General features: G+C 38.4%; 3 protein-coding genes across 4 annotated transcripts; all 3 read left to right on the forward strand.

Moving 5' to 3' along the window:
• The first annotated feature begins 377 nt into the window (after positions 1 to 377).
• On the forward strand, positions 378 to 16,480 carry LOC115225838 (zinc finger protein 3-like). 2 transcript variants are annotated; one of them, XR_005004206.1, is made up of 3 exons: positions 378 to 616; positions 5,731 to 6,828; positions 15,710 to 16,480. XR_005004206.1 is itself a non-coding variant. In XM_029796822.2 (2 exons), exon 2 carries the CDS (start codon positions 6,166 to 6,168, stop codon positions 6,673 to 6,675), a length of 510 nt encoding a protein of 169 aa, XP_029652682.1. In that variant the 5' UTR covers positions 378 to 616; positions 5,731 to 6,165; the 3' UTR covers positions 6,676 to 7,032. The 2 variants fall into 2 exon arrangements, 1 of the variants encoding a protein (XP_029652682.1); XM_029796822.2 differs by lacking the exon at positions 15,710 to 16,480 and having other exon boundaries at positions 5,731 to 7,032.
• LOC118768393 (zinc finger protein 506-like) lies at positions 8,795 to 15,714 on the forward strand. Its single transcript, XM_036514773.1, has 2 exons — positions 8,795 to 9,159; positions 13,480 to 15,714. The coding sequence occupies exon 2, from the start codon at positions 14,140 to 14,142 to the stop codon at positions 14,662 to 14,664; it is 525 nt and encodes a 174-aa protein (XP_036370666.1). The 5' UTR covers positions 8,795 to 9,159; positions 13,480 to 14,139; the 3' UTR covers positions 14,665 to 15,714.
• A 616-nt stretch (positions 16,481 to 17,096) lies between the features above and the next one.
• On the forward strand, positions 17,097 to 25,156 carry LOC118768394 (protein krueppel-like). Its single transcript, XM_036514774.1, has 3 exons — positions 17,097 to 17,315; positions 23,781 to 24,691; positions 24,776 to 25,156. Exons 2-3 carry the CDS (start codon positions 24,362 to 24,364, stop codon positions 24,881 to 24,883), a joined length of 438 nt encoding a protein of 145 aa, XP_036370667.1. The 5' UTR covers positions 17,097 to 17,315; positions 23,781 to 24,361; the 3' UTR covers positions 24,884 to 25,156.
• Positions 25,157 to 25,805: the final 649 nt, after the last annotated feature.

Here is a 25,805-nt window from a genome sequence, read left to right on the forward strand (position 1 = left end):
GGCAACGAGCTATATTGTTGTGATAGAGCGTTAAATAATAAGGCACTAAAAGACAATGAGTCTCTGCAGACAATAAGATATGCTTCAACATGCGAACTCACATAAAGAATCTTGCAAACCAAAAGAAGTTATTATGATAATAATAATAATACTTTTATTTGCCATTAGAGCAACGAACATTCGGGGAAGGATGTGAGTGGGATGGTCTGAAACGAAAGAGGGAAGTATGATATCGCTTCCATCCTGTCCTCAGGTAATCTCAACTCAGTTGCAAGTCACCGGGAAATAAGCCAAACGGAGGTAATGGAAAATCGTTACACCGAGATTGATGTTGAAAGTAGAGCGAGAGTTAGTTCCCCTGCCAATTAAACCTTCCCAATTCGATTTCCTGCTTTCGTTTTAGACCCGTCTATAATTGGTCCCACTTTACGTCTGTTATTAACAGACACCAATTATATATACATGACTGGATGACTCGTACTTAACTGTGTAAAATAATATTTAAATCACAGGGCATATGGTCACGTATTTTAACCGCGTATATATTAATAGTTAAGTGTTATATCCTGTCATCGAACGCCTACTTGAATGAATGTGGTAATTTAACTAGATCTGAGTAAGTATTATTAATATTTACATATTTATGTGTCTGTGTGTGTTTGGGGAATGCGCACGCACGTATGTTGATATATATTTCGAGTCAGTTGTACCCCAGTGAGAAGAAATGCACACGATGTATTGTTACGGGTTGTATGCAATAACCAGTAATGTATTGACACTGTATATAGAGAAATATTAATATTTCTGAGTCTTTCTAAAGACTACGGCAGCGGTACTGGATATTAATAGTTATCGCCAAGCTAATATGACAGTCCAGAAAAATAGGACGAATGCTGCCGTTGATTAGCTCCAAGAGGCCATCGCCTCTAGCTAGTTATATGACACACGAACCTGTGTCCAAAGGTTATAACCTTTGAACAGGGAGGTCAGCCGCTTCCCCTTGCTGGTCTACTAACTACAGACTCGTTTCTGGGTATTTGCCCCTTATTAATGTAGAGCAGCCGAACCCAGCAATTTCTTTATTATGATAATAAATATCTTTACAAAGAGGGACAATACAGGACGTTACAAACATATAGATGAGCTAGGTGAGTTTATAATTTAAAATAGGATGAATCCTATATACAATTTAAAATTTATTTAAACTTATTTTCACAACAAATGGACGGAAATCCAGCGACTACACCTTGCTTTTGTAGAGAATACGACCGTACGTAAGGAGTGGTGACAGAAATGTCTCCTTTTTAACGCCACACGGTTGCCCTTAACAAAATAAGAAGCCAAATACATGATGTAAAGAATATGTGCCAAAGGAATAAATGGGGTCGACAACCGTTCTACTGTTTGAGAGAAGACTTTATTTACAAATATGTATAAAGAGAGTGTGTGTGAGTGCTGGCCAAGTGGAGTGTCTGTGTGTTCATGTGTGCGACAGAAGTACAAATAAGGTGTCATGCATATAAAATAGAATACAGAGCATAGGAGGAGTCTGTCAGCATATTGAGTTAAGATGGAATTAGTTTACCAGTTCGTAAGTGAGGTACACAATAGTAACAGTTCTGTAACAGGATGTTGGGGTCACAAGGCAGAATGCAGGTTGAACACATATCGTGTAGCGGTTGAGGCTTCAATGTTGTGCTGGGTCTATTGATACAGAGAGTTCTTTCAGGTAGACTAGAGCTGTTTACCTTGGTGAAAATCACAACAGCTAGAAAGCTAAACCTGAGCGAGTGCTGTGTACATATTGCTGAAGTCGACGGAGATGGAGACGACGTAGAATTGAAGGACAATGATGGTGATGGCGGAGGCAGAGAAATGTGACAGAGATGGAGAACGCTCTGTCTGTCACTAGAACTGGAACATGGCTGAGTCGCTTGGCGGTCAGAGGTTAGTCCTGAACAGAACTGGAACATGATTGAGTGCTCTGTGGTCAGTGACTAGACCTTAGAAAGTCTAGAGCCAAACACCAGGAATAGTGAATGCTGGCACCTTATAAAGCCTAGGGTAAGCTCAAACAATGCATAAGAAAAACAGTGTCACAAGACCTTATCTGAAGGCTGTGATTGGTTGACTTACACCCTGGCACAAAATAATTCAAAAGACAAACTGCGCCAGATGCCAACCAATCAGAGCAGTGGAGACAACAGGGTCAAACTAGCCAAAGATGGTTGTTATCTAGCACAAGATCATTTCTAATATATCTCTCAAACAGTGAGGATATCAGCTACGCTACACTTTTACCACGGGTGGAATTAAGTAGGGACAGTCACTCTAAACTTCCTCACTACATCCCTCCATCCTTTCTCATATATGCTTCGCGACAGTTACCTCATCTCCAGCCCCATCCTGCTCTTCAGGTACCTGAAGTAGTATAGCAGACCAGTGCCAGAGATGAAGGATCCTGCCTCGATTCCTTGCTTTCCTGTTCTCCATACACACTCCTTCACTACTGCGACCGTAAACAGAAAACATGCCCCACCTTCCTTTGAAAGTCCAATTGGCGGTACAGGACATTTATACAACCTAACTTAATTTCCATGGTAAAAATAAAACAAACTTACATTTTAAGTATGGGGAGGAGCTGCACACAATTTACCAACCTCCTCTTCCTTTTTTTCCTATGGTGTAGCCGATGGTGTAGTCGCTGGGCTAAGAACAAGTCTTTTGTTGGCCATCTCTTGGCTAACATCTTGTATGTCCTGCGGGTATCTCTCTTTAAATTGTTTGAATATTTCTGCTTCTATCCTTGCTAACCATATATTCGGTGGCATGTCTTGTATCAGTTGAAAAATATAGGTTTTTTCATTCGCAGTTAATACTCTTTGTAGAACACTATTTTTCTCATTGTACTTCACAATCCTTTCTCTTAATGCATTTTTAGGGTCGGGGTAGATGCAGTTTAGTGAGTAAAAAAAGATATATATATATATACTAGCAGAGATACCCAGCATTGCCCATGTTACATGCAATTGAAGAATTAGATTTTTCTGTAATGAACTGGAATACCTATGTTTCGAATTTTATCAAAATTGCAGACGAGGGTTATTTCCCTCTTTACACACCCTAAAAAAATTATAATCGTGCCACATGTTTCCTATAGCACTGATTTTTATGCACATATTCCAAAATTCCAGTCTTATAGAACCTGTGAAAAGGATTTTGCTCCTGAAAAATGGAGGTCATGGAGCTATAAAATGTGAGAGTTAAGGCCCCTATTGGGGGTGGGTGTCTTAATGTCAACCAGAGAAGTTGAATTGTTGAGAATCTTTTTAACTTGGGTCTTATATCTATTGTTTGAATTTCTTTGAAATAGGAAATATATGTTCACTGGGTTTGTAAAAGAGAGCAAAGCTACAGGAAACCAAAAGATGAATGATCACAATAAGCAGTCAGCTACCCTACCTTAGTCGTTACCACTCCCAATGTAGGATTCCTCACCATCAAGGTGAGAGGCACAGCCGTAAGATGCATTACGAATCTATAACAATTGGAAGGGCATGACCCAACTGAAATAAGCATTAACAACTGTGTGAGATGAGGGCTAAGGAGAAATGAAAGTGTCATGTTTGGAGTTTGCAAATGACCACTATACTGATACGTAACTGGACAGAATAGATTTACAATCTATAAATGTCTTTGAATAACCAGTCACTCATGTGGGAAGGCTTTGAAATCAATGTTACCATCTGGGGACTATGTGTGACCCAGTGATAATAAAAAGAGTGAAAGGAGGCCTGCAATCAAATAACTTTACTCAACACTTTGCAACTGAATCAGTGGAGGCAAAGATGCCTTTGACAATTTATGCACCACATTGCAGAAATCACAATGTAAGTGTATGTCAAAGCAAACTGTTACACTGTTGTACCATTGAAAGATGAGAAATAAATTAAATACTTACTCATACCCATGGGTATGAGTAAGTATCTCATTTATTTCTTTGCCGCATTTATCACTGACAAAAGGAGGGTTCTTATGAACTAACCCTGAAATTGGTTCGATATGGTAATAATGGCATTTTTTAGAAATCTATGTTGACCTTTTTTGAGTAGCATGCTTATTGTGATAAATGATATGGTTATGGACAATGTGTCTAGTTTCGGCATATTTGGCATTAGAAATTTTTTAGTTTGCCCTTATTCATAAGTTATATATCTTTATATATAAAAGTAAGGCTGTGTGTCTGTCTCCTACGATTTAGATTCCTAACTACTCCCACATTTTGCGGTGCAGTTTAACCAAAGCGGGTATCTTATAGTCGTGATTCATATCGAGCCCTTCTGGGTATTAGCACACGTCTACGATGAGTCTACGATTTAAAAAAAAATTTACCATAATTTTTCCCTATTTTTAATGCATTTTCGCTCGGTTTATATAAGGGAAGTAACTCTCTAAAAATGTATTATTAAATCTCAAAACGTAAAAAGCTACAGTAACACCCCCCTTTGTGGTTAGCCATATTGAGATGGCTATTATACTTTACATCTCTAAAAATGTTTATATAGTTATTTCCCTTACAAACCCGAGCAACGCCGGGTAATACTGCTAGTATATATAGATATATATATATACACACACACAAAGATAAATTGATAGATACAATTGAGTGGGCAAACAAAAATATTTTGATAAGCCTGGTACTTATTCTCTCAGTTTTTTCTTGTGAAACTAGTAAGTTATGGGGATGTAAATAAATGAACACCAGTTGTGAAGCAGTGATGAGGGAGAAACACAAAGACACACACATAGACTTATATATATACATACATATATATATATGTATATATATATATATATATATATATATATATATATATATATATATATATATGATTGATTTCTTTCAGTTTCTGTCTACAAAATCCACTGACAAGGCTTTCGTTGGTCTGAGGCTATAGCAGAAGACACATGCCAAGTCACCACACAGTGGAACTGAACCCAAGACCATGTGTTTTGGAACCAAGTTTGTTACCACACAGCCACACCTGCACCTATGTATGGGTGTATATATATGTATGCATGTATATATGTGTATATATATGTGTACATATTACATGTACATCTATATATGTATATACATCTACACATACATGTATACATATACATCTATATCTATAGAAATACATCTATACATATACATGTATACATATACATCTATATATATATACATCTTTATATATATGCATGTATATATATATATATATATATATATACACATGTAAATTTAAATTTAAAATAATAAGGGTGAAAAATTGAATATTAATTTGATTAATATCAATTTAAAACCAGTGGTACAGCATATTGAAAAGTCTGAAGTTTCAGAAAAATTTATATTACATACATATAAGAGGGATGACATGTAAGTGGACATACATTATGCTAGAAGAAGATCCGCTATGGTCTTACCATTCCTTTGTTAGTGATAAAACCATAGTGGATCTTCTTGTAGCAAAATGGATGTCTATTCTTAATGGTTCATCCCTCTTATATAATAGTGCTAGTGTTATATATTTAACTTGCAATCTTGGAAATAGAAGAATACATTGAGTAAGTTCATGTTAAAGTTTACATCTATAATTTGTCTATATAGAACTAAAGTAAAATTTCCTCTGTTGAATCTCATTTTCTCAACCATCCTCTACATCTTATTCTGTTTCTCTATTATTTCAGGACATCAGATGACATTGACTGAAGAGAATTCTTCACTTCTGATACATCATTCCCATCATCGTATCATGCTTAAAGGAAGATGTAACCCTGTCTGTATAAATCTTTGATGAATTACTGTAAACTATTTCTTCTGAACTGGGATTTATAGGAATATTTCTCAGCTTCACTGTGTGGAATGTGTTGAAGATGGTTCTGTATTCTAATTAAGCTTGGAAAAATCTACACACAGGAGTTCACAGCACCTTTGGATAGCAACAAATGTCTTGTTTGATGAAATTATTTCTCTGCAACAATTTCAGAGAAATTTTCATTATAATTAAAATATAAAAATGAAAGAAGTAAAAACACTTTTAATGTCCATGTTTTCTGGTGATTGTGGAAGAATCGTAGGAATTAATTTTGTAAGAAGCTGAGAAGATAGATATTATTTGAGAGATGCCAAGAGTGACAGGAAAATCATATGAGTTTGACATATTTGAAAAGTCCTCCCAAGAATGCAATCTCAAAGACATTCATACTGGAGAGAAGCCATATCATTGTGATGTCTGTGGCAAATGCTTTCCTAAAAGTGATGCCTTAACAAGACATGTACGTATTCATACAGGAGAGAAACCATATCCCTGTGATGTCTGTGGTAAATCATTCTCTATAAGTGGTGCTTTAAGAAGACACAATCGCACTCATACAGGGGACAAACCATATCACTGTGATATCTGTGGAAGGACATTCTCCCAAACAGATTTCTTAACAAGACACAAACGTATTCATTCAGGAGAAAAGCCATATCAGTGTGATATTTGTGGTAAATCCTTCTCTCACAGCAGCACTGTACCAAGACACAAACGTACTCATACAGGAGAGAAACCATATCACTGTAATATCTGTGGCAGAACCTTTTCCCAAAGTGGTTTCTTAACAAGGCACAAATGCATTCCTAAAGGATAGAAGCCATATCACTGTGATGTCTTTGGCACAAACACATTTATACAGGCAAGAAACCACGTTGATGCAAAATTCGTGTTCTGTCATTTTCTTGTAGTGATGATTTAGCTAAATACAAGCTTTTTCATGTAGGAAAATATCTTCAGCAGAGTAATTGTTATGAAAACAGGAGATTGGACATTTTTTTGGTATTAGTTTCAAAGTAAGCACCTCCACTGCAATTTTTTTTTAATTTCTTTTTCAGATTTCTTTTATAAACACGATTATGATTATTTTAAAGAAATGTCAATAAAGTAATATAACAGATATTTATAAAATTCACAATTACATGAAAAGTTAAGTTTTAAATAAAGTTATATCCAGTTAAAGGATTTTCTCTCAAATTTTATATATCTTTCAAAATTCCTCGTTTAGCCATTGGCTGCAGGTTCCCCATTTTCCACTCAGCTAATGTCTAAATCACAGGGGCCACTCATTTTGGAACTTCTTCCTGCATTTATCAACCTGTGGACCTGGATTGAATCTGACCTGAAAGGCCTAAACTGAACCCTCTGTCAAACAAATGAACCATCATCATTATCATCATCGTTTAACGTCCGTTTTCCATGCCAGCATGGGTTGGACAGTTCGACCAGGGGTCTGGGAAGCCAGGAGGCTGCACCAGGCTCCAGTCTGGTCTGGCAGTGATTCTACATCTAGATGCCCTTCCTAACGCCAACCACTCCGAGAATGTAGTGGGTTCTTTTTATGTGCCACCGGCACAGGTGCCAGAGGGGGCTGGCAACGGCCACAATTGGCCGGTGATTTTTACGTGCCACCGGCACAGAAGCCAGTCAAGGCAGCACTGGCATCGACCACGTGCGGATGGTGCTTTTTATATGCCACCGGCACAGGTGCCACGGGAGGCTGGCAACGGCCCCCTACATAGACTTACTTGAAACACACAAACATTTCTCTGAATCAGTGCATCTTACTGTTACTCTCCCAGAACGGTGCCAATCACTTTCGTCTATGATGTGTGTTAACACCCATAAAAGTGACATCCGTTCCTCAATGCAAACACTACTCTCGTGTCCCAGGTCAACCATGCTATCTCTCAGCATCTCCATCCTGCACAGCAAACACCCCAATACCAAAACTGAGTAAAACAACGAGAGGTGTTATCTTTGCCAGAGTGAGTGTGTGATTTAAAAATAAAATTGTGATGAGTAGCCATTCAGTTTGACCACCAAACAGATACAGCTGTACATTGTAAGAATCCAGTTTCTGAAGATGGAACTGGTTATGGTTAGAACAATTAGATTTCTGCGATGGTCACTTCTACCGTAACTTGAGACTGATTTTAGATTCAGAGCCCTTCTACAATTTATTGGTAGTTATTATAATTTTAAGTTGCTGGGGGAAAAAAGAGTAATGATGATAGCCAGAATGATAATACTTTTATTTGTTACAAGAGCGACGAACATTTGGGGTGGGATCTGAGTTGGGTAACCTGAAATGAAAGTGGGCCGCCAGAAATCGCTATCATCCTATTTCTTTACTGCCTACAAGGGGCTAAACACAGAGAGGATAAACAAGGACAGACAAATGGATTAAGGCGATTACATCGACCCTAATGCTTAACTGATAATTTATTAACCCCGAAAGGATGAAAGGCAAAGTCGAAGTCAGCAGAATTTGAACTCAGAACGTAATGGCAGACAAAATACCTATTTCTTTACTACCCACACAGGGAGGACAGTCAAACGGATTAAGTCGATTACATCGACCCCGGTGCGTAACTGGTACTTAATTTATCGACGCCGAAAGGATGAAAAGCAAAGTCGACCTCCGCAGAATTTGAACTCAGAACGTAACAGCAGACGAAATACCTATTTCTTTACTACCCACAAGGGGCTAAACACAGAGAGGACAGACAAATGGATAAAGTCGATAATATCGACTCCAGTGCGTAACAGGTACTTAATTTATCGATCACAAAAGGATGAAAAGCAAAGTCGATCTCGGCAGAATTTGTACTCAGAACGTAACGGCAGACGAAATACAGCTACGCATTTCGCCCGGCGTGCTAACCATTCTGCCAGCTCGCCGCCTTAGAAATCGCCGTCATCCTGTTCTCTATTAAACCGAACGTAATTTCAAGTAAACGGGAAATAACTGAATGGGATAATGGGAAATCTCAACACCGATGCTGATGTCCGAAAGTCTAGCTAGAGTTGGTTCCCCTGTCGGTTTCCCCTTTCGATTTCCAGCTTTTGTTCCATCTACGTCTTTCGTACTTGAATAATTCTGCTTTACAACTGATATTTAACGGGCTCTAATTAAATATAAATGATCGCTAATTAACAGTGTGAAGTAATACTTAATTCACAGTGAACAATGCGACTTATTTTACTCTGAATCTATATAAATATTTAAGCATTATTTATACACTGACATAGAGCGGCTCCTTCAACATATTGTGAGATCTTCATAAATAGGATCGAAGTAAGTATTATAGATTCTAGATATTTATATATTTCTGTCATCTTCATGTTCTGAGTTCACATTCCGCTAAGGTTGACTTTGCCTTTTATTCCTTCGGGGTCCATTAAATGAATACCAGAACATTGGGATCCGATGTAACCGTCTTGGCCCTTCTCCCAAATACTTCTGGCCTTGTCTTGTGCCATCATTTACAACCATTATTTACAGATTTCTGTGTTTATGTAATCTGGGAAGGCACACGGTAATGTCTATTTTGAGTTGGTTATCCATCAGTAGAAAAAATGCGCGCAGTGTTTGTACGCCAAAACCAGTAACGTGGTGCTACTAGCGAACAGTGGTCCCGGTGCGCGCACTCGCGCTAGCTAGTCGTAAGTAGTCGATCCTACAACGACTTGCGCGTATGTTTATATTTCAAGGCTGAATACATATCAAAGAAATTTATATATTTTCCGAACAAAGTAAATGATTTTTTAAACTAAGTAAATAAATTATTTGGCGATCCTTCGGTATAAGTACACACGTGGCTTTGTTTACATTTCTGAAGATAACAGAAGCCCTTTTCTCCCACCCCTAACCCTAACCCCCCATATATAAAAAAACACTTTCTTGAAATGTATCCGGTACTTATACCGAAGGTTCGCCAATTATTTTTATTAACAAACTACGGTTAGGGTTAGGGTTAAAAAGTCATTGTAGGATCGACTACTTACGACTAGCTAGCGCGAGTGCGCGCATCGGGACCACTGTTCGCTAGTAGTACCCAGTAACGTATTGCTCGATGATATACATGAGGGTGTTGAAAACACAAAAGGATCAGTGAATTATGATCTTATTCAACGTATTCCCCTCTCAGATTCACACATTTATTGCAGCAGTCCTTCAGCGTATTTAAGCCATGTAAAAGAACTCCGGAGGGTCGAACCTCCTGCCAGGCCTTTCGCGACACCGTTAAAGCCAGGACCTTTTCAGCACCCCTCGTATGTGCGCGCGCGCGTAGTTGCGTACCTGTTTTGGTTTTGACGTTTTATGTAAGACAAAAGAAAGAAAAGGATAAAGAATAGGGTACATCAGAGCCACTGACAGCTCATTATACGAGATACCCTAGTTTAATGTCAGAGAGAGGGATATCACTATGTACTGGGGTAAGCCTATTAACCATTGGTATCTTTGTTGATATAGATATTATATATTTAAAAAGATACTTTGAAAACCACAATGTATTCTTTATTAATTGGATCTACTCTCTTTCACTTGTTTCAGTCATGTGACTGCGGCCATGCTGGAGCACCGCCTTTTGTCGAGCAACTCGACTCCAGAACTTATTCTTTGTAAGCCTAGTACTTAATCTATCGGTCTTTTTTGCTGAACCTCTAAGTTACGGGGACGTAAACACACCAGCATCGGTTGTTCTACTCATGTGTCAAGTTTCATCAAAATCGATAAAACGATGTAGGAGGAGTTAGCTAACAACTCCACAAACACACCCACACACAGAATTTCCCACATATGTAGTAGATTATTATCATCGTTTAATGTCTGTTTTCCATACTGGCATGGGTTGGACAGTTGGACTGGGGATCGGCAAGCCAGGAGGCTGCACCAGGCTCCAATCTGATCTGGCAAGGTTTCTACAGCTGGATGCCCTTCCTAACACCAACTACTCCGTGAGTGCAGTGGGTGCTTTTTACATGCCACTGACATTGGCCACGTTAGCATGGTGCTCTTTACATGCTCTGGGCACAAGAGCCAGTTGGGGTGGGGGTGGCTGGCATTGACCACATTCAGATGGTGCTTTTTATGTGCCACCGGCACAGGGAGCCGGTCAGGTGGCACTGGCATCAGCCACAACTACAATTTCCATTTTGATTTTGATTTTTGATTTTACTTGACTCCTCAAGCACGGCATGTCGCCCAACGATACAAAGGTACTTTTTAAATGGGCTGGTTATGCAACACTGGTATAGGCCACAGCTGTGATCTCACTTTACCTGTCGGGTCCTCTCAATCGCAGCATATCTCCAGAGGTCTCAGTCTCTTGTCATTGCTGCTGTGAGGCCCAATCTTTGAAGGTCATGTTTCACCACCTCATCCCATGTCTTCCTGGGCCTCCCACTTCCGTGGGTTCCTTCCACTGTTAGGGTGCAATCTGGTTTTGTTTTGTTTTTTATTTTTACCGTTATTGTTTTTACGTTTTTGTATTCTTATTGGTGTCACGTATTCTGTATTTTTGTTCGTGTACTTCGTTTGTTTTCCGTCCTCGTGTTGTATACATTCGAAGCTTTCTTCCAGGGGATCTAATGCGCTTGGCTTAGATTTCCCTTGGCGGGCTGCCCATATCGGAGCAATCTCAAGATTAATCAGCCGAAATTGCTAAGATGATCTGGTTCTTGACTGATGACTGAGGGCTTCGAATGTCCCGTCCTGTGGTTCTTGTGTCGTCTCTGTGGTGTTTCATGTTCTTGTCCATGTCTGTAATTATTTTTACTGTTTACCTATATATATATACACAGGCACACAGAATTTATTATATGTCTTTACAGCTGCATACACTTGATAGCACAGGTTCAATCCCACAGCATAGCAAATGAAACAAGTGTTGGTTTGCAAGTCCTTGGATTGGCCTAAATTTTTAATATGAAATTGGTGGAGGACAAAGACTGAAATGGCCATTAAATGGATGCTACCAATAGTTAAAACAACCAGCCTTGTTACACAATTAATAAATTAGCCTTCATAAAGTTCACCTTTAAAATGCCATGACGAGTCAGAGTACTTTCTTGCTAACCTCCAATAATCTCCCTCCACCACCTGACAGTTTTTTGTACTTTTACGCAACAGAAAGTACACCTTTTGTGACAGTGATAATGAAATTCGTTTCTTGTATCAGAGTAATAAGGCATTTCAATAGAATATCTTTACCCCCGGGAATTACCAGACACACCAGCTAGTATATATATCTTATATATATATATATATATATATATATAATATATATATATATATATATATATTATATATATATATATATATATATATATATATATATATATATAATATATATATATATATATATATATATATATATATATATATACATATATATATAATATATATATATATATGTAGGTCCCGGGTTGATCCGGGGTTCCTGAAGATTTCTCTTGAATGAAACAGTACTAGTCCTTCTATATAATAAATATATATATATATATATACATATATATATATATATATATATATATATACATATATATATATATATATATATATATATATATATATATATTATATATTATATATATATATATACGTGGCACATAAAAAATACCATTCCAGTGTGCCCGATGCCAGTGCTGCTGACTGGCCCCCATGCTGGTGGCATGTATAAAGCACCCGCTACACTCTCGGAGTTGTTGGTGTTAGGAAGGGCATCCAGCTGTAGAAAACATGCCAGACCTCAGTCAAACTCTCCAGCCCATGCCAGCATGGAAAATGGACGTTAAACAATGATGATGATGATGATACACTACATTGTTACAAGGCGGCGAGCTGGCAGAAACATTAGCACGCCGGGTGAAATATGTAGCCGTATTTCGTCTGCTGTTACGTTCTGAATTCAAATTCCGCCGAGGTCGACTTTGCCTTTCATCCTTTCAGGGTCGATTAAATAAGTACCAGTTGTGCACTGGAGTCGATGTAATCGACTTAATCTGTTTGTCTGTCCTTGTTTGTCCCCTCTGTGTTTAGCTCCTTGTGGGTAGTAAAGAAATAGGTATTTCGTCTGCCGTTATGTTCTGAGTTCAAATTTTGCTGAGGTCGACTTTGCCTTTCATCCTTTCGGGGTCGATAAATTAAGTATCAGTTACACACTGGGGTTGATGTAATCGACTTAATCCATTTGTCTGTCCTTGTTTGTCCCCTCTGTGTTTAGCCCCTTGTGGGTAGTAAAGAAATAGGTATTTCGTCTGCCGTTATGTTCTGAGTTCAAATTTTGCTAAGGTCGACTTTGCCTTTCATCCTTTCGGGGTCGATAAATTAAGTACCAATTATGCTCCGAGGTCGATGTAATCGACTTAATCCGTTTGTCTGTCCGTGTTTGTCCCCCTCTGTGTTTAGGTCCTTGTGGGTAGTAAAGAAATAGATACACTACATTGTTATATATACATCTCACAATCTTGGAAATAGAAGAATACATTGAGTAAGTTCATGTTAAAGTTTACATCTGTAATTTGTCAATACAGAAATGAAGTAAAATTTCCTCTGTTGAATCTCATTTTCTCAACTATCCTCTACATCTTATTCTGTTTCTCTATATTTCAGGACATCAGATGACATTGATTGAAGAGAATTCTTCACTTCTGATACATCATTCCCATCATCGTATCATGCTTAAAGGAAGATGTAACCCTGTCTATATAAATCTTTGAGGAATTACTGTAAACTATTTCTTCTGAACTGGGATTAATAGGAATATTTCTCAGCTTCACTGTGTGGAATGTGTTGAAGATGGTTCTGTATTCTAATTAAGCTTGGACAAATTTACATATGAGTTCACAGCATCTTCGGATAGCAACAAAGATCTGTTGATGGAAATACAGCAGAGACGTATTCCTTGTGATTAAAAATTATAATATAAAACAAGAAACAACAGCAAGACTGCATGATGGTAGTGCCATACATGGCATGCTGACCATCATATAACTTTTTTGACATTGCATTTTTATTCTTCTTTTCCGTTTTACGAATTCAGTGTGCAAGTGCAAATTGCATGTTCAGAGTTTTCTTTCTGGTTCCCACTCAAAACTGTTTACAGATCACAACCGTCTCATAAACCTGCGGCTGTGAGGAGTGATTTGTGCTCCAATGATTGTAGAAAAAGGAAATACTCCCTTAATATCCATGTTTTCTGGTGATGAAAGAAGAACGATAGAAAAATGATTTTGTGAAAAACTGAGAGGATTTATATTTTTTTCTTGAGAGATGCCAAAATTGACAGGAAAGCCATTATATGACTGTGATGTTTGTAAAAAGTCCTTCTCTCAAAAGTGTGATCTCAAAACTCACAGACTCATTCACACAGGAGAGAAGCCATTTGATTGTGATGTCTGTGGTAAATCCTTCCCAAAGAGTGATGCCTTAACAAGACATGTGCGTATTCATACAGGAGAGAAACCCCATCGCTGTGATATCTGTGGTAAATCCTTCTCTGTAAGTGGTGCTTTAACTAGACACAAACGTACTCACACAGGGGACAAACCGTATCACTGTGACAGCTGTAGTAAATCGTTTGCTGGAAGCAGTGATTTGACTAAACACAAACGCATTCATACAGGCGACAAACCGTATCACTGTGATATCTGTGCCAAATCGTTTGCTGAATGTGGGGCTTTAACGAGACACAAGCGTACTCACACAGGAGAGAAACCATATCACTGTGATATTTGTGGTAGGACATTCTCTCAAAGCAATTTCTTAACAAGACACAAGTGCATTCGTAAAGGATAGAAACCATGTCCCTGTGATGTCTATGGTGATTCATTATCTCTGATTGAGCTTTTCTGAAATTAACACAAACACATTCATACAGACAAGAAACCACAATCTGTGCAGTATTTGTGATAGATCCATTCTCTTGTGGTGATTTAGAAGAAATGGTAATGCCAAGATCCATCCGTTCATCTTTCCTCTCTATCTCTACCTCTGGAAGGGTTGTGGGCTTAGAGTCCTCAATCATCTCCTCTATAGGGTCCTATCTAATCCAATCATCATTAGATTTCCTGGCAGGATTCCCAAGAATGACCAACTTAGTCTATAGATTTTATCCAACCCTCTTCATTTTGCTATTGTCTTGGGTTCCTACCATTTCTTGCAGTCCTTTCTTGTGACATCCTAATCATGAGTTTATTGAACCCGACCTATGGCTTCTCAATGTGGAAAAGGCGTATCTCAATCTGGAGAGAGTCACTCATCTCGAAAGGATGCACCCTGCTGAGTACTGTTACTCCAGAGATCTTTTTGGAGTAACCCCACTTCAATTGCTTGTATTCATAATTGTGCACTTTTAGTCATTAACCAACATTCCTGACATCGGGATGGACAAGCATGGAAACCAAGTTCAAGATATGTGTGCGTACACGTCATCATCCTTTCTCACTTTTCCATGCTTGTGTGAAGTACATTTTCTACGGGTGGATGCCCTTCTCATCACCAACCCCCAGTTTCCAAGTAAGGAAATATTTCCCCATAACCAGACGTGTTCCTCACACAAGATTGGAGACAAACCACCTTGATTGTATGATGATGGTTCTCATTTAAAAACAGCACATTTATATGGAGACAAATGTATACACAAACACATAGATATATTTATACACCCATTTTCATGTATATATATATATATATTCATATATTATGTCGATAAGGCTAAAATCGAATCTGTGTCCTCTTGAAGCACATCTGTTCATTTCAGTATACCAAATTTGTGTGTAGATCCTTATTTTTACATGAGGTATGCATAAGAGTTGAAAATATTGGAAAATATCTTCAGCAGAGTAATTGTTATCAAAACAGGAGATTGGAACATTTTTTTGGTATTAGTTTCAAAGTAAGCACCTCCACTGCATTTTTTCTTTAATTTCTTTTTCAGATTTCTTTTATAAACATGATTATGATTACTTTAAAGAAGTGTTGATAAAGTAATATAACAGATATTTATAAAATTCACAATTACATGAAAAGTTAAGTTTTAAATAAAGTTATATCAACAAAAATATATTCAGTTAAAGGATTTTCTCTCAAATTTTATATCTTTGAAAATTCCTCGTTTAGCCATTAAGATGGCTGCAGGCTCCCTATTTTCCACTCAGCTAATGTCTAAATCATAGGGGCCACTCATTTTACAACTTCTTCTTGCTTTTATCCACCTGTGGACCTGGATAGAACCTGACCCCTAAGGGCCTAAACTGAACCCTCTGTCAAACAAATGAACCGTCTCTCTCCTACATAGACTTACTTCTCCAGATGTCAGTTGAAACATACAAACATTTCTCTGAATCGATGCATCTTACTGTTACTCTCCCAGAATGGTACCAATCACTTTCGTCTATGATGTGTGTTAACACCCATAACAGTGACATCCGTTCCTCAATGCAAACACTACTCTCGTGTCCCAGGTCAATCATGCTGTCTCTCAGCAGCTCCATCCTCCACAGCAAACACCCCAATACCAAAACAGAGTAAAACAACAAGAGGTGTTATCTTTGCCAGAGTGAGTGTGTGATTTAAAAATAAAATTGTGATGAGTAGCCATTCAGTTTGACCACCAAACAGATACAGCTGTACATTGTAAGAATCCAGTTTCTGAAGATGGGACAATTAGATTTCTTCAATGGTCACTTCTACCGTAACTTGAGACTGATTTTAAATTCAGAGCCCTTCTACAATTTATTGGTAGTTATTATAATTTTAAGTTGCTGAAAGAAAAAAGAGTAATGATGATGATGATAGCCAGAATAATAATACTTTTATTTGTTACAAGAGCGACGAACATTTGGGGTGGGATTTGAGTTGGGTAATCTGAAATGAAAGTGGGCCGTTTCTGAAGATGGGACTGTAGCTGGTTATGGTTAGAACAGCCAGCATGCTGGGATGGTCACCAGTGTCATAACTTCAGAAAGATTCTAATTGATCAGAGCCTCTCTGCATTTTGATAGTTATTGAAAAAGAATTATTATAATAATGATGAAAATAATAGCAATTCTTTCATTTGCCATTAGAGCGACGAACATTTGGTGATCATAAAATAAAAGTGAGAGGCAAGAAATCGCTTTCATCCTGTCCACTTAATCTGTTAAGAGGAAATAAGGTGATTAGGACACTGTGAAATCGCTACACCGTAAGTGATGTTAAAACTAGAGGTGGAGTTAGTTCCCCTGCTTTTGTTAATTGCTCGTCTTTCGCACTTGTTCTTTTCCAATTTACAACTAATGTCTAACGGGGCTCCAATTAAAAGTACATTTTTGGTGATTAACTGTGTAAAGTAATATTTAAATCAGAGAGAATATTGTGACTTATTTTACACAGGGTCCATATCAATATTTAAGTGTTTTAAAACGACTCCTTCACCATGTGACGCCTTCCTCCTAACTGGGGTCAGAGTAAGTATTATTCATATTATATGTGTGTGCCAGAGTTTATGTATTGTAGCAACATGGTGATTATATATCTTGAGTTCATCAGTGAGAATAAACGACCGCAATATATCAGTATGTGTATGTGTGTGCCGCTCGCATTTGTGTACAAGTTTTGGATACTGCTTGAGAACAGTACTCCCAGTACGCGCACTCGCGTACTCGCTAGCTAGTCATGACTAGTCGATCCGGTTAATATAGGGCGTAACAAATATCAGAAAATCAAAAAAAAAATGTGTGTAATAGGTGTAAAACAACTTCCTATGAACGAATATGAAAAAAAAAATTCGCGCACGCGAAAGGGGGGTGGGGGAGAGGCCTCGGAAAATTCACATCGGGAAGTTCCGAAAGCGTCTGAGGGGCTGACCCGGGCACCAAAACAAAAAAAAAATAGTGTAATATGTGTAAAACAACTTGCTCTAAACGAATATGAAAAAAAAAATGCGCTCTCGCGAAAGAGGGGTGGGGGAGAGAGCCTCGGAATATTTATATCGGGAATTTCCGAAAGCGTCTGAACCGGGCACAAAAACAAAAACAAAAACAGCGTAATAGGTGTAAAACAACTTGCTCTAAACGACTATCATGAAAAAAATGCGCGCTCGCGAAAGGGGGGTGGGGGAGAGGCTTCGGAAATTTCACATCTTCAGTCCACGGCCTTTAAACTAAGAAAAAATAGTGTAATTGGTGTAAAACTACTTGTTCTAAACGAGTATCAAGAACACACACTCACACATGAATCATAAACTCCGTATTTCGCAAAAAAAAAAATAATAAAAGAAGAAATTCTGGAAAAAGTGAAGAAATGTTGGATCTCCGCCATGTGAATCAAAATACGTGTCAGAAACATCTTGAAATACTACAGAAATTATGTTACGAAAATGATAATGTATACATACCTCTTTGAGTGGTCCATCGATAATGATGATAAAGAAATGAGTTGGATTTGAACTCAGAATATTGACTAACACAACTACATACTACAAGACTCAAAATATTCAGCCAAGTCACCACCCTTTAACTAGCAATAATAATAACATCAATAACATAACAGCCAAAAGATTTATTTGTTCTGAAAATAACAATCATAGTAAATAAATATGTTCTTTAATATTCACATTCATGTGCACAGTTAAACACACTTACATACAAACAGTCACGCATGCATAATACAGAACGGAACACATAAATGAAGGATGCATTACTTAGTATATATTACATCTAGAGAATTTTGATTAATAAGTCAAATATGCAAATTATAAAGATAATTAATTGCTTTACTAAACAGTGTTGTAAAGGTGAAAAAATAAATTTGGGAAAAAAATACACGCCAAAACTAATTAATAAAGGATAATTAGGGAAGGATTGACACAAAATAATAATTTTTTCTGTCTCTTTTTTTCTGATAAATGCATCTTAATAAGTGAGAAGAATTGCATATATCTGAACTATTTCAAAGAAAAGCATAAATTTAATGTTTAAAATAGCTTTAACCAAGGAATGAGATCCAACATTTCTTCACTTTTTCCAGAATTTCTTCTCTTTATTTTTTTTTTTTTGCGAAATACGGAGTTTATGATTCATGTGTGAGTGTGTGTTCTTGATACTCGTTTAGAGCAAGTAGTTTTACACCAATTACATTTTTTCTTAGTTTAAAGGCCGTGGACTGAAGATGTGAAATTTCCGAAGCCTCTCCCCCACCCCCCTTTCGCGAGCGCGCATTTTTTTCATGATAGTCGTTTAGAGCAAGTTGTTTTACACCTTACGCTGTTTTTTTGTTTTTGTTTTTGTGCCCGGTTCAGACGCTTTCGGAAATTCCCGATATAAATATTCCGAGGCCTCTCCCCCACCCCTCTTTCGCGAGAGCGCATTTTTTTTTGTCATATTCGTTTAGAGCAAGTTGTTTTACACATATTACACTATTTTTTTTTTGTTTTGGTGCCCGGGTCAGCCCCTCAGACGCTTTCGGAACTTCCCGATGTGAATTTTCCGAGGCCTCTCCCCCACCCCCTTTCGCGTGCGCGAATTTTTTTTTTCATATTCGTTCATAGGAAGTTGTTTTACACCTATTACACACATTTTTTTTTTGATTTTCTGATATTTGTTACGCCCTATATTAACCGTCGATCCTTAGTTTGTGTTTTTGTGTTATTTATTTTGTTTAAAAAATTATTTACTTTGTGTAAAAAAATTAGGCATAACTTCGGTATAGGTACCGGATACATTTCAAGAAAGTTTTTTTTTACATATATGGGGGGTTAGGGTTAGGGGTGAGAGGAAAGGGTTTCTGTTATCTTCAGAAATGTAAACAAAGCCACTTACGGTACCTATGCCGAAGGATCGCCAATTATTTCTTTTGTATTTTATTTACTTTGCTAGATAGTCGTTGTAGGATCGACTAGTCACAACTAGCTAGCGCGAGTGCGCGCACCGGAACCACTGATCTCAAGTAGTACCCAAGTTTTGACGTGTCATGCAAGAGTAAGGAAAGAAACTGACCGGAACAAAATAGGGATACAATAGGACATTCCTACACACACCCAGGCACCCTCTACCCCGACTTTGTTGCTTCATACGACTTCCAGAAAAAATAAACACTTATTAATGAAATTCTCGGCATCGCCAAATTCTCTTCTAATTCGCTTCAGGTGATTTAGATCCCGATTATGTCGGAATCTGTGGTGTAAAACATTTTCTGAGAGGTTGGTGAGGAGTTTCGGAGAATTCACAGGAGACGACTTTCTTTACTTATAACTTTCAGCATTAACCGAAAGATTTCGTTAAAAAATATTAGGAGGTCAGGGTATTTGATTTCACGCAAAAGATTATTTGTTTTTGTTTTTTTTTTTGTTTCTTTTCTTGGTGAAAGGATCAAATAATACCAAAGTATGTGTAGAAACTAAAATTCTCTTCCCGGCTGAGATTCGAAATCGTATCTAAACATTCTCACGTGTCGAAGCAAGCGGAAAAATCTCTTTGAGCACTGTATACAATAATTTCATTATATATTTAAAATTAACACTGTTTGATGTGTTTCCACTTGACCCACGACCTTGCTGTATCAGGGAAAGTTCAAATGACAGCAAGTGACCTAAATGTGTATATTCTTATAATGGTATATCCATCTGTATGGAATGTGCCATTATAAATACCTATTTCTTTACTACCCACAGAGGGGACAGACAAACGGATTAAGTCGATTACATCAACACCAGTACTTATTTAATTCACCCCAAAAGGATGAAAGGCAAAATCGACCTCGGTGAAATTTGAACTCAGAACATAGTGGCAGACAAAATACCGCTAAGCATTTTGCCCAGCGTGCTAACGTTTCTGCCAGCTTGCGCTCTGTAGGCAAACACACAGTAAGCCGAGGGAAACCACGACCCGGCAGAGACAACTCATTGCATGAGTGCAAGCACACATTTTCTCACTGGCAATTATACCATTTGTCTTCAAGTACTTGATAATATTTTTTGATCCAAGGGAGTTTAAAGTTCTATTCTTGGGGTACACATTCTGAGATACTTCGATCGCAAAATAGAGAAATTGGAATTTCAGAAGAATAGCTACAGTAACTCCTTTATAAAGGGTACAAGAGATGATGGGTAGGTAGGTGGTCATAGTATTGGTTATGTAGAAACTGAATTTCTCTTCCTGGCTGAGATTAGAAATTGAATCTAAAATTCTTATGTCAAAGCAAATGAGAAAACCCGTCAAAAGGAACACTGATGTGTTTCCACTTGACCTTGCTGTGTCTGAGAAAGTTCAAATGGACAGCAAGTGATCTAAATGTGATGGCAATGTCTTATTGATTTCAATTGGAGTTGAACTGCTTCCCCCCTGCCTCTGAACCTCAAATTTCCACATCTGTGTGGGTGTACCAAAAGAGTTTGTTGCAAGTCATTATACGAGGGACGTTCAATAAGTAATGCCTCTGACCCACTTGCATGTGCAATCATTTATATCTCTATAGAGTAAGTGGCAAATTATAGCTCTGAATTAATTGTGGTTTCTGATTTACAGGTGTTTGAACCGAGTCAAGTGTGAAATGGAGCCTGTTGAGTGTCGAGCAGTGATCCGGTTTTTGTATTGGAAAGGACGCACACCACGGGAGACTTTTGATGAAATGAAAGTAACTTATGGTGATGATGCCCCATCATATGACCTTGTAAAACGCTGGCATCGTGAATTCAAACATGGTCGGAACTCTGTGGAAACAGCTCCCAGATCTGGTCGCCCCCTTCTGCCATTGATGAGGCATCTGTCCGTCAAGTTGAGGCTGCCATTTTGGAAGATCGACACATAATTATTCGCCAAATAGCCCATGAGGTCAAGATTAGTACCGGGTCTGTGGAAACTATCATTCATGACTATTTGCATATGCAAAAGGTGTCTGCCAGATGGCTTCCCAGGTTGCTCACGCCTTTCCAGAAGCAAGAACGCGTTGAGTGCTCAAGGGTGAATTTGGAGATGTGCCAAGAAGATGAGTCAAAATTTTTCAAAAGACTGATTACACAGGATGAAACCTGGGTCCATCACGATGATCCAGAGACCAAAGCCCAGTCAATGCAGTGGAAGCACCGTGACTCACCCCCTCCAAAGAAGGCAAGGGTGCAGCCCTCCACTGGCAAGGTCATGCTCACAGTCTTCTGGGACCAGGACGGAGTAGTGATGACAGATTTCCTGGCAAAGGGTACCACAATTGCAGGAGCCTATTATGCTTCACTTTTGAGGAAATTAAGAGATGTTATCAAAATCAAGAGGCGGGGCAAGATCAGCAAAGGCATCCTCCTCCTGCAGGACAACGCTCCAGTCCACAACTCGCTTGTCGCCAGATCAGAATCACAGGCGTATGGCTATGAACTCCTCCTCATCCCCCTACTTTCTTGACCTTGCACCCTCTGATTTTCACCTCTTCCCAATCATGAAGTTGTTTTTGAAAGGAAAGCGTTTCCCAGATGATGCAGCCTTGATTTCTGAAGTCACGTTGAGGTTGGAGGACCAAGCTGGGTTCTTCTACAAAAACGGTCTCCGGAGCCGCATCAAACAATGGGAGAAATGCGTAACTCTGAGTGGTTCCTATGTAGAAAAAGACTAATAACTGCGCCAAGTTTCGTTGCTCTACTGCTATGGGAAGTGGGTCAGGGGCATTACTTATTGAATGCCCCTCGTAATTGTGAACAAAGATGCATGTTTTCCCCCATGGAAACTTATCTCACATGTATAAGAAAATGCATTTCTTGACAAAGCAAAAACCTTTTCCTTTTATGTTAGCATTCACAAATGTGTCATAAAGTGTCTTCTATTCTGTTATTCAATTTTATTTTATTTTATATATTTATTTATTGAACTGCTCAAATCAAATATTTTTGTAGATTTAATAATTGGAATTTTGTAAAATAAAATTTTTTCCCAACCATTATTTCTGAATTTGTTAGCAGATAACCAAAGAAAAGAAAAAAAGATTTGGCTGTTATTTCTAGTTATTTCAAAAGACTGCCTGCTTCTTTTTCGCATGTCTAACTAAAAATGAGTGGAGCCCTTCCTATGACAAACACTAAGCAGATATTTAGCAATCTTCAATGTCACAAAAAAATTGTTTTCATTTGGGGTTAAATTGCTCTTTTTTGCCCCCCCCCCCCCTCTTGAACCTCAAATTTCCATATCTGTGTCAATTTTAATGCCAAGCTTGTATACCAGTTTTAAACATTAAAATTTTACTAATTTGATCGATTTTCTCTCACTAGAATGTGGGTATTGTAGAAACTGAATTTCTCTTCCTGGTTGAGATTCGAAATCATATCTAAATATTCTGTCTCTCGTGTCAGACCCACAACCTTGCTGTGTCAGGAAAAGTTCAGATGGACAGCAAGTGACCTAAATGTGTATAGGCTATTCTTATAATAGTGTATCCATCTTTCTAGCTGGAATGGACCATTATAAATGCCAGTGCTTTGGCAACGAGTCATGGCCAATGCGGGTGGAAGATATTAAGCGACTAGAATCCTTCGATCACCTCTGTGTACGATGGCATCACTTTGTCTCCAACAATTCGGTGCGACACCAGTGCAGAATCACCTCCCTCCGACAAGTCATCCTAATGAGGCATCTGCGTTGGCTGGGTCATGCCCTCCGTCGTCAACCAGGAGAATTCATCTATGAAGCAATTTCCCCAACTCCCCTTCAGGGTTGGCGAAAGCGATGTGGTGGACAACGAAAAACCTGGCTGATGACAGTCAAGGCTGATCTGGAACCTAACCTAGGCAGTAATGTCAATTCGTATGGAACAGCCATATTGATGTGGTGATAAACATTACTTCTTGGTATCGTTACTACTTTCGCCTCTTAAAGAAATTCTCTAATGAGCTATTTTGTTTGTTACACATATCTTCACTATCCTCTACATCTTATTCTGTTTCTCTATTATTTCAGAACATCAGATGGCATCGGCAGAAAAGAATTCTTACCTCCTGTTACCTCATCACAACAAGGTTAATGGAAGATGTCATACAGAACAGATATAACCCTCTTTATATAAATCTGTGGTGAATTACTGTGAAATATTTCTTCTGAAATGGGATTAAAAGGGAAATTCCTCAGCTTCCTTGTCTGAGCACCTACACACACATATACACACACGGCAGTAACTTCCGCCTACCGAATCCACTCACAAAGCTTCGGTCGACTCGGGGCTATAGTGGAAGACACCTGCCCAAAGTGCCACGCAGTGGGACTGAACCCGAAACCATGTAGCTAGGAAGCAAGCTCCCTAACCACACAGCCATGCCCAGTTTGGGTAAGTTTACGTAGGAGTTCACAGCATCTTTATAAAGCAACAAAGATCTCAGTTGATGGAAATATTGCAGAGAAATATCAATGTGACTAAAAATATGTACATATGAAGAAAACAGTAAATACACCCCTCAATGTCCATGTTTTCTGGTGATAAAGGAGGAACCATAGAAAAATAAATTTAGTGAGAAACTGAAAGGATTATTATAATTTCTTGAGAGATGCCGAAAGTAACAGAAAAGCCATATGGCTGTGATATCTGTAACAAGAGCTTCTCTCAAAAATATGATCTCAAAACTCACAGACGCATTCACACGGGAGAGAAGCCATATCACTGTGATGTCTGTGGTAAATCTTTCCCAAAGAGTGATGCCTTGACAATACATGTTCGCGTTCATACAGGGGAGAAACCTCATCACTGTGACATCTGTGGTAAATCGTTTTCTGTAAGTAGTGGCTTAACTAGACACAAACGTACTCACACAGGGGACAAACCATATCACTGTGATATCTGTGATAGAAAATTCTCACAAACTGATTTCTTAACAAGACACAAGCGTACCCATACGGGAGAGAAACCATATCACTGTGATATCTGTAGCAAAGCGTTTGCAGAATATGGCACTTTAAAAAAGCACAAACGTACTCACACAGGAGAGAAACCATATCACTGTGATATCTGTGGTAAATTATTTTCTCAGGCCGGATGCTTATCTAGGCACAAATGCCTTCATGCACGATAAAAACCATATCACTGCGAGGTTCCTGGCGAATTGTTCTCTTTTGGAGCTTTTCTGAAATTAACACAAAACGCATTCATTCAGGTAAGCATCATCATCAGAGCAACATTTGTGATATACCTCTTGTGGTGGTGATTTAGCTAAACACAAGCATTTTCATAGAGACAGAGAAGAAATAATAATAATAATAATAATAATTTATTTCTTTGTTGCCCACAAGGGGACAAACAAAGGGATTAAGTCGATTACATCGACCCCAGTGCGTAACTGGTACTTAATTTATCGACCCTGAAAGGACGAAAGGCAAAGTTGACCTCGGCGGAATTTGAACCCAGAACGTAACGGCAGACGAAATACCCACAAAGCACTTCACCCGGCGTGCTAACGTTTCTACCAATAATACCAAGATCCATCCATCTTTTGTTCTACTCCTGGGTAGTGTCATTAAACTTTCTGACTGAATTTCCAAACATGACCAACTCAGACTATGAATATTGTTATGCATTGTTTCATTCTTGATGGGATGATAGACAACTCAATGAAGGCATTGTTATTGTTTTACGTGTTTATTTTGCTTAACCTGTTTTTACGAACTGTCAACATACAGCGGAGTGATACATGTTGTGCGTATCACCTTAGACGTAGCTCATACTGTTTGCTAACAAAATAGTGCCAATAGTGGGGATGTATTCTACACATGTATACCTACGTATCAGGGGCGTGCACTCTCAGGTATGCGTTGCATGCCCTGTGATTTTTTTATCCATATTCTCTTTCTCTTTTACTTGTTTCAGTCAGTCATTTGACTGCGGCCATGCTGGAGCACCGCCTTTTGTCGAGCAAATCGACCCCGGGACTTATTCTTTTGTAAGCCCAGTACTTATTCTATTGGTCTCTTTTGCCGAACCGCTAAGTGACAGGGACG

This window comes from Octopus sinensis, linkage group LG28 (genome assembly GCF_006345805.1).
Source record: "Octopus sinensis linkage group LG28, ASM634580v1, whole genome shotgun sequence".
Lineage (NCBI taxonomy): Eukaryota > Metazoa > Mollusca > Cephalopoda > Octopoda > Octopodidae > Octopus > Octopus sinensis.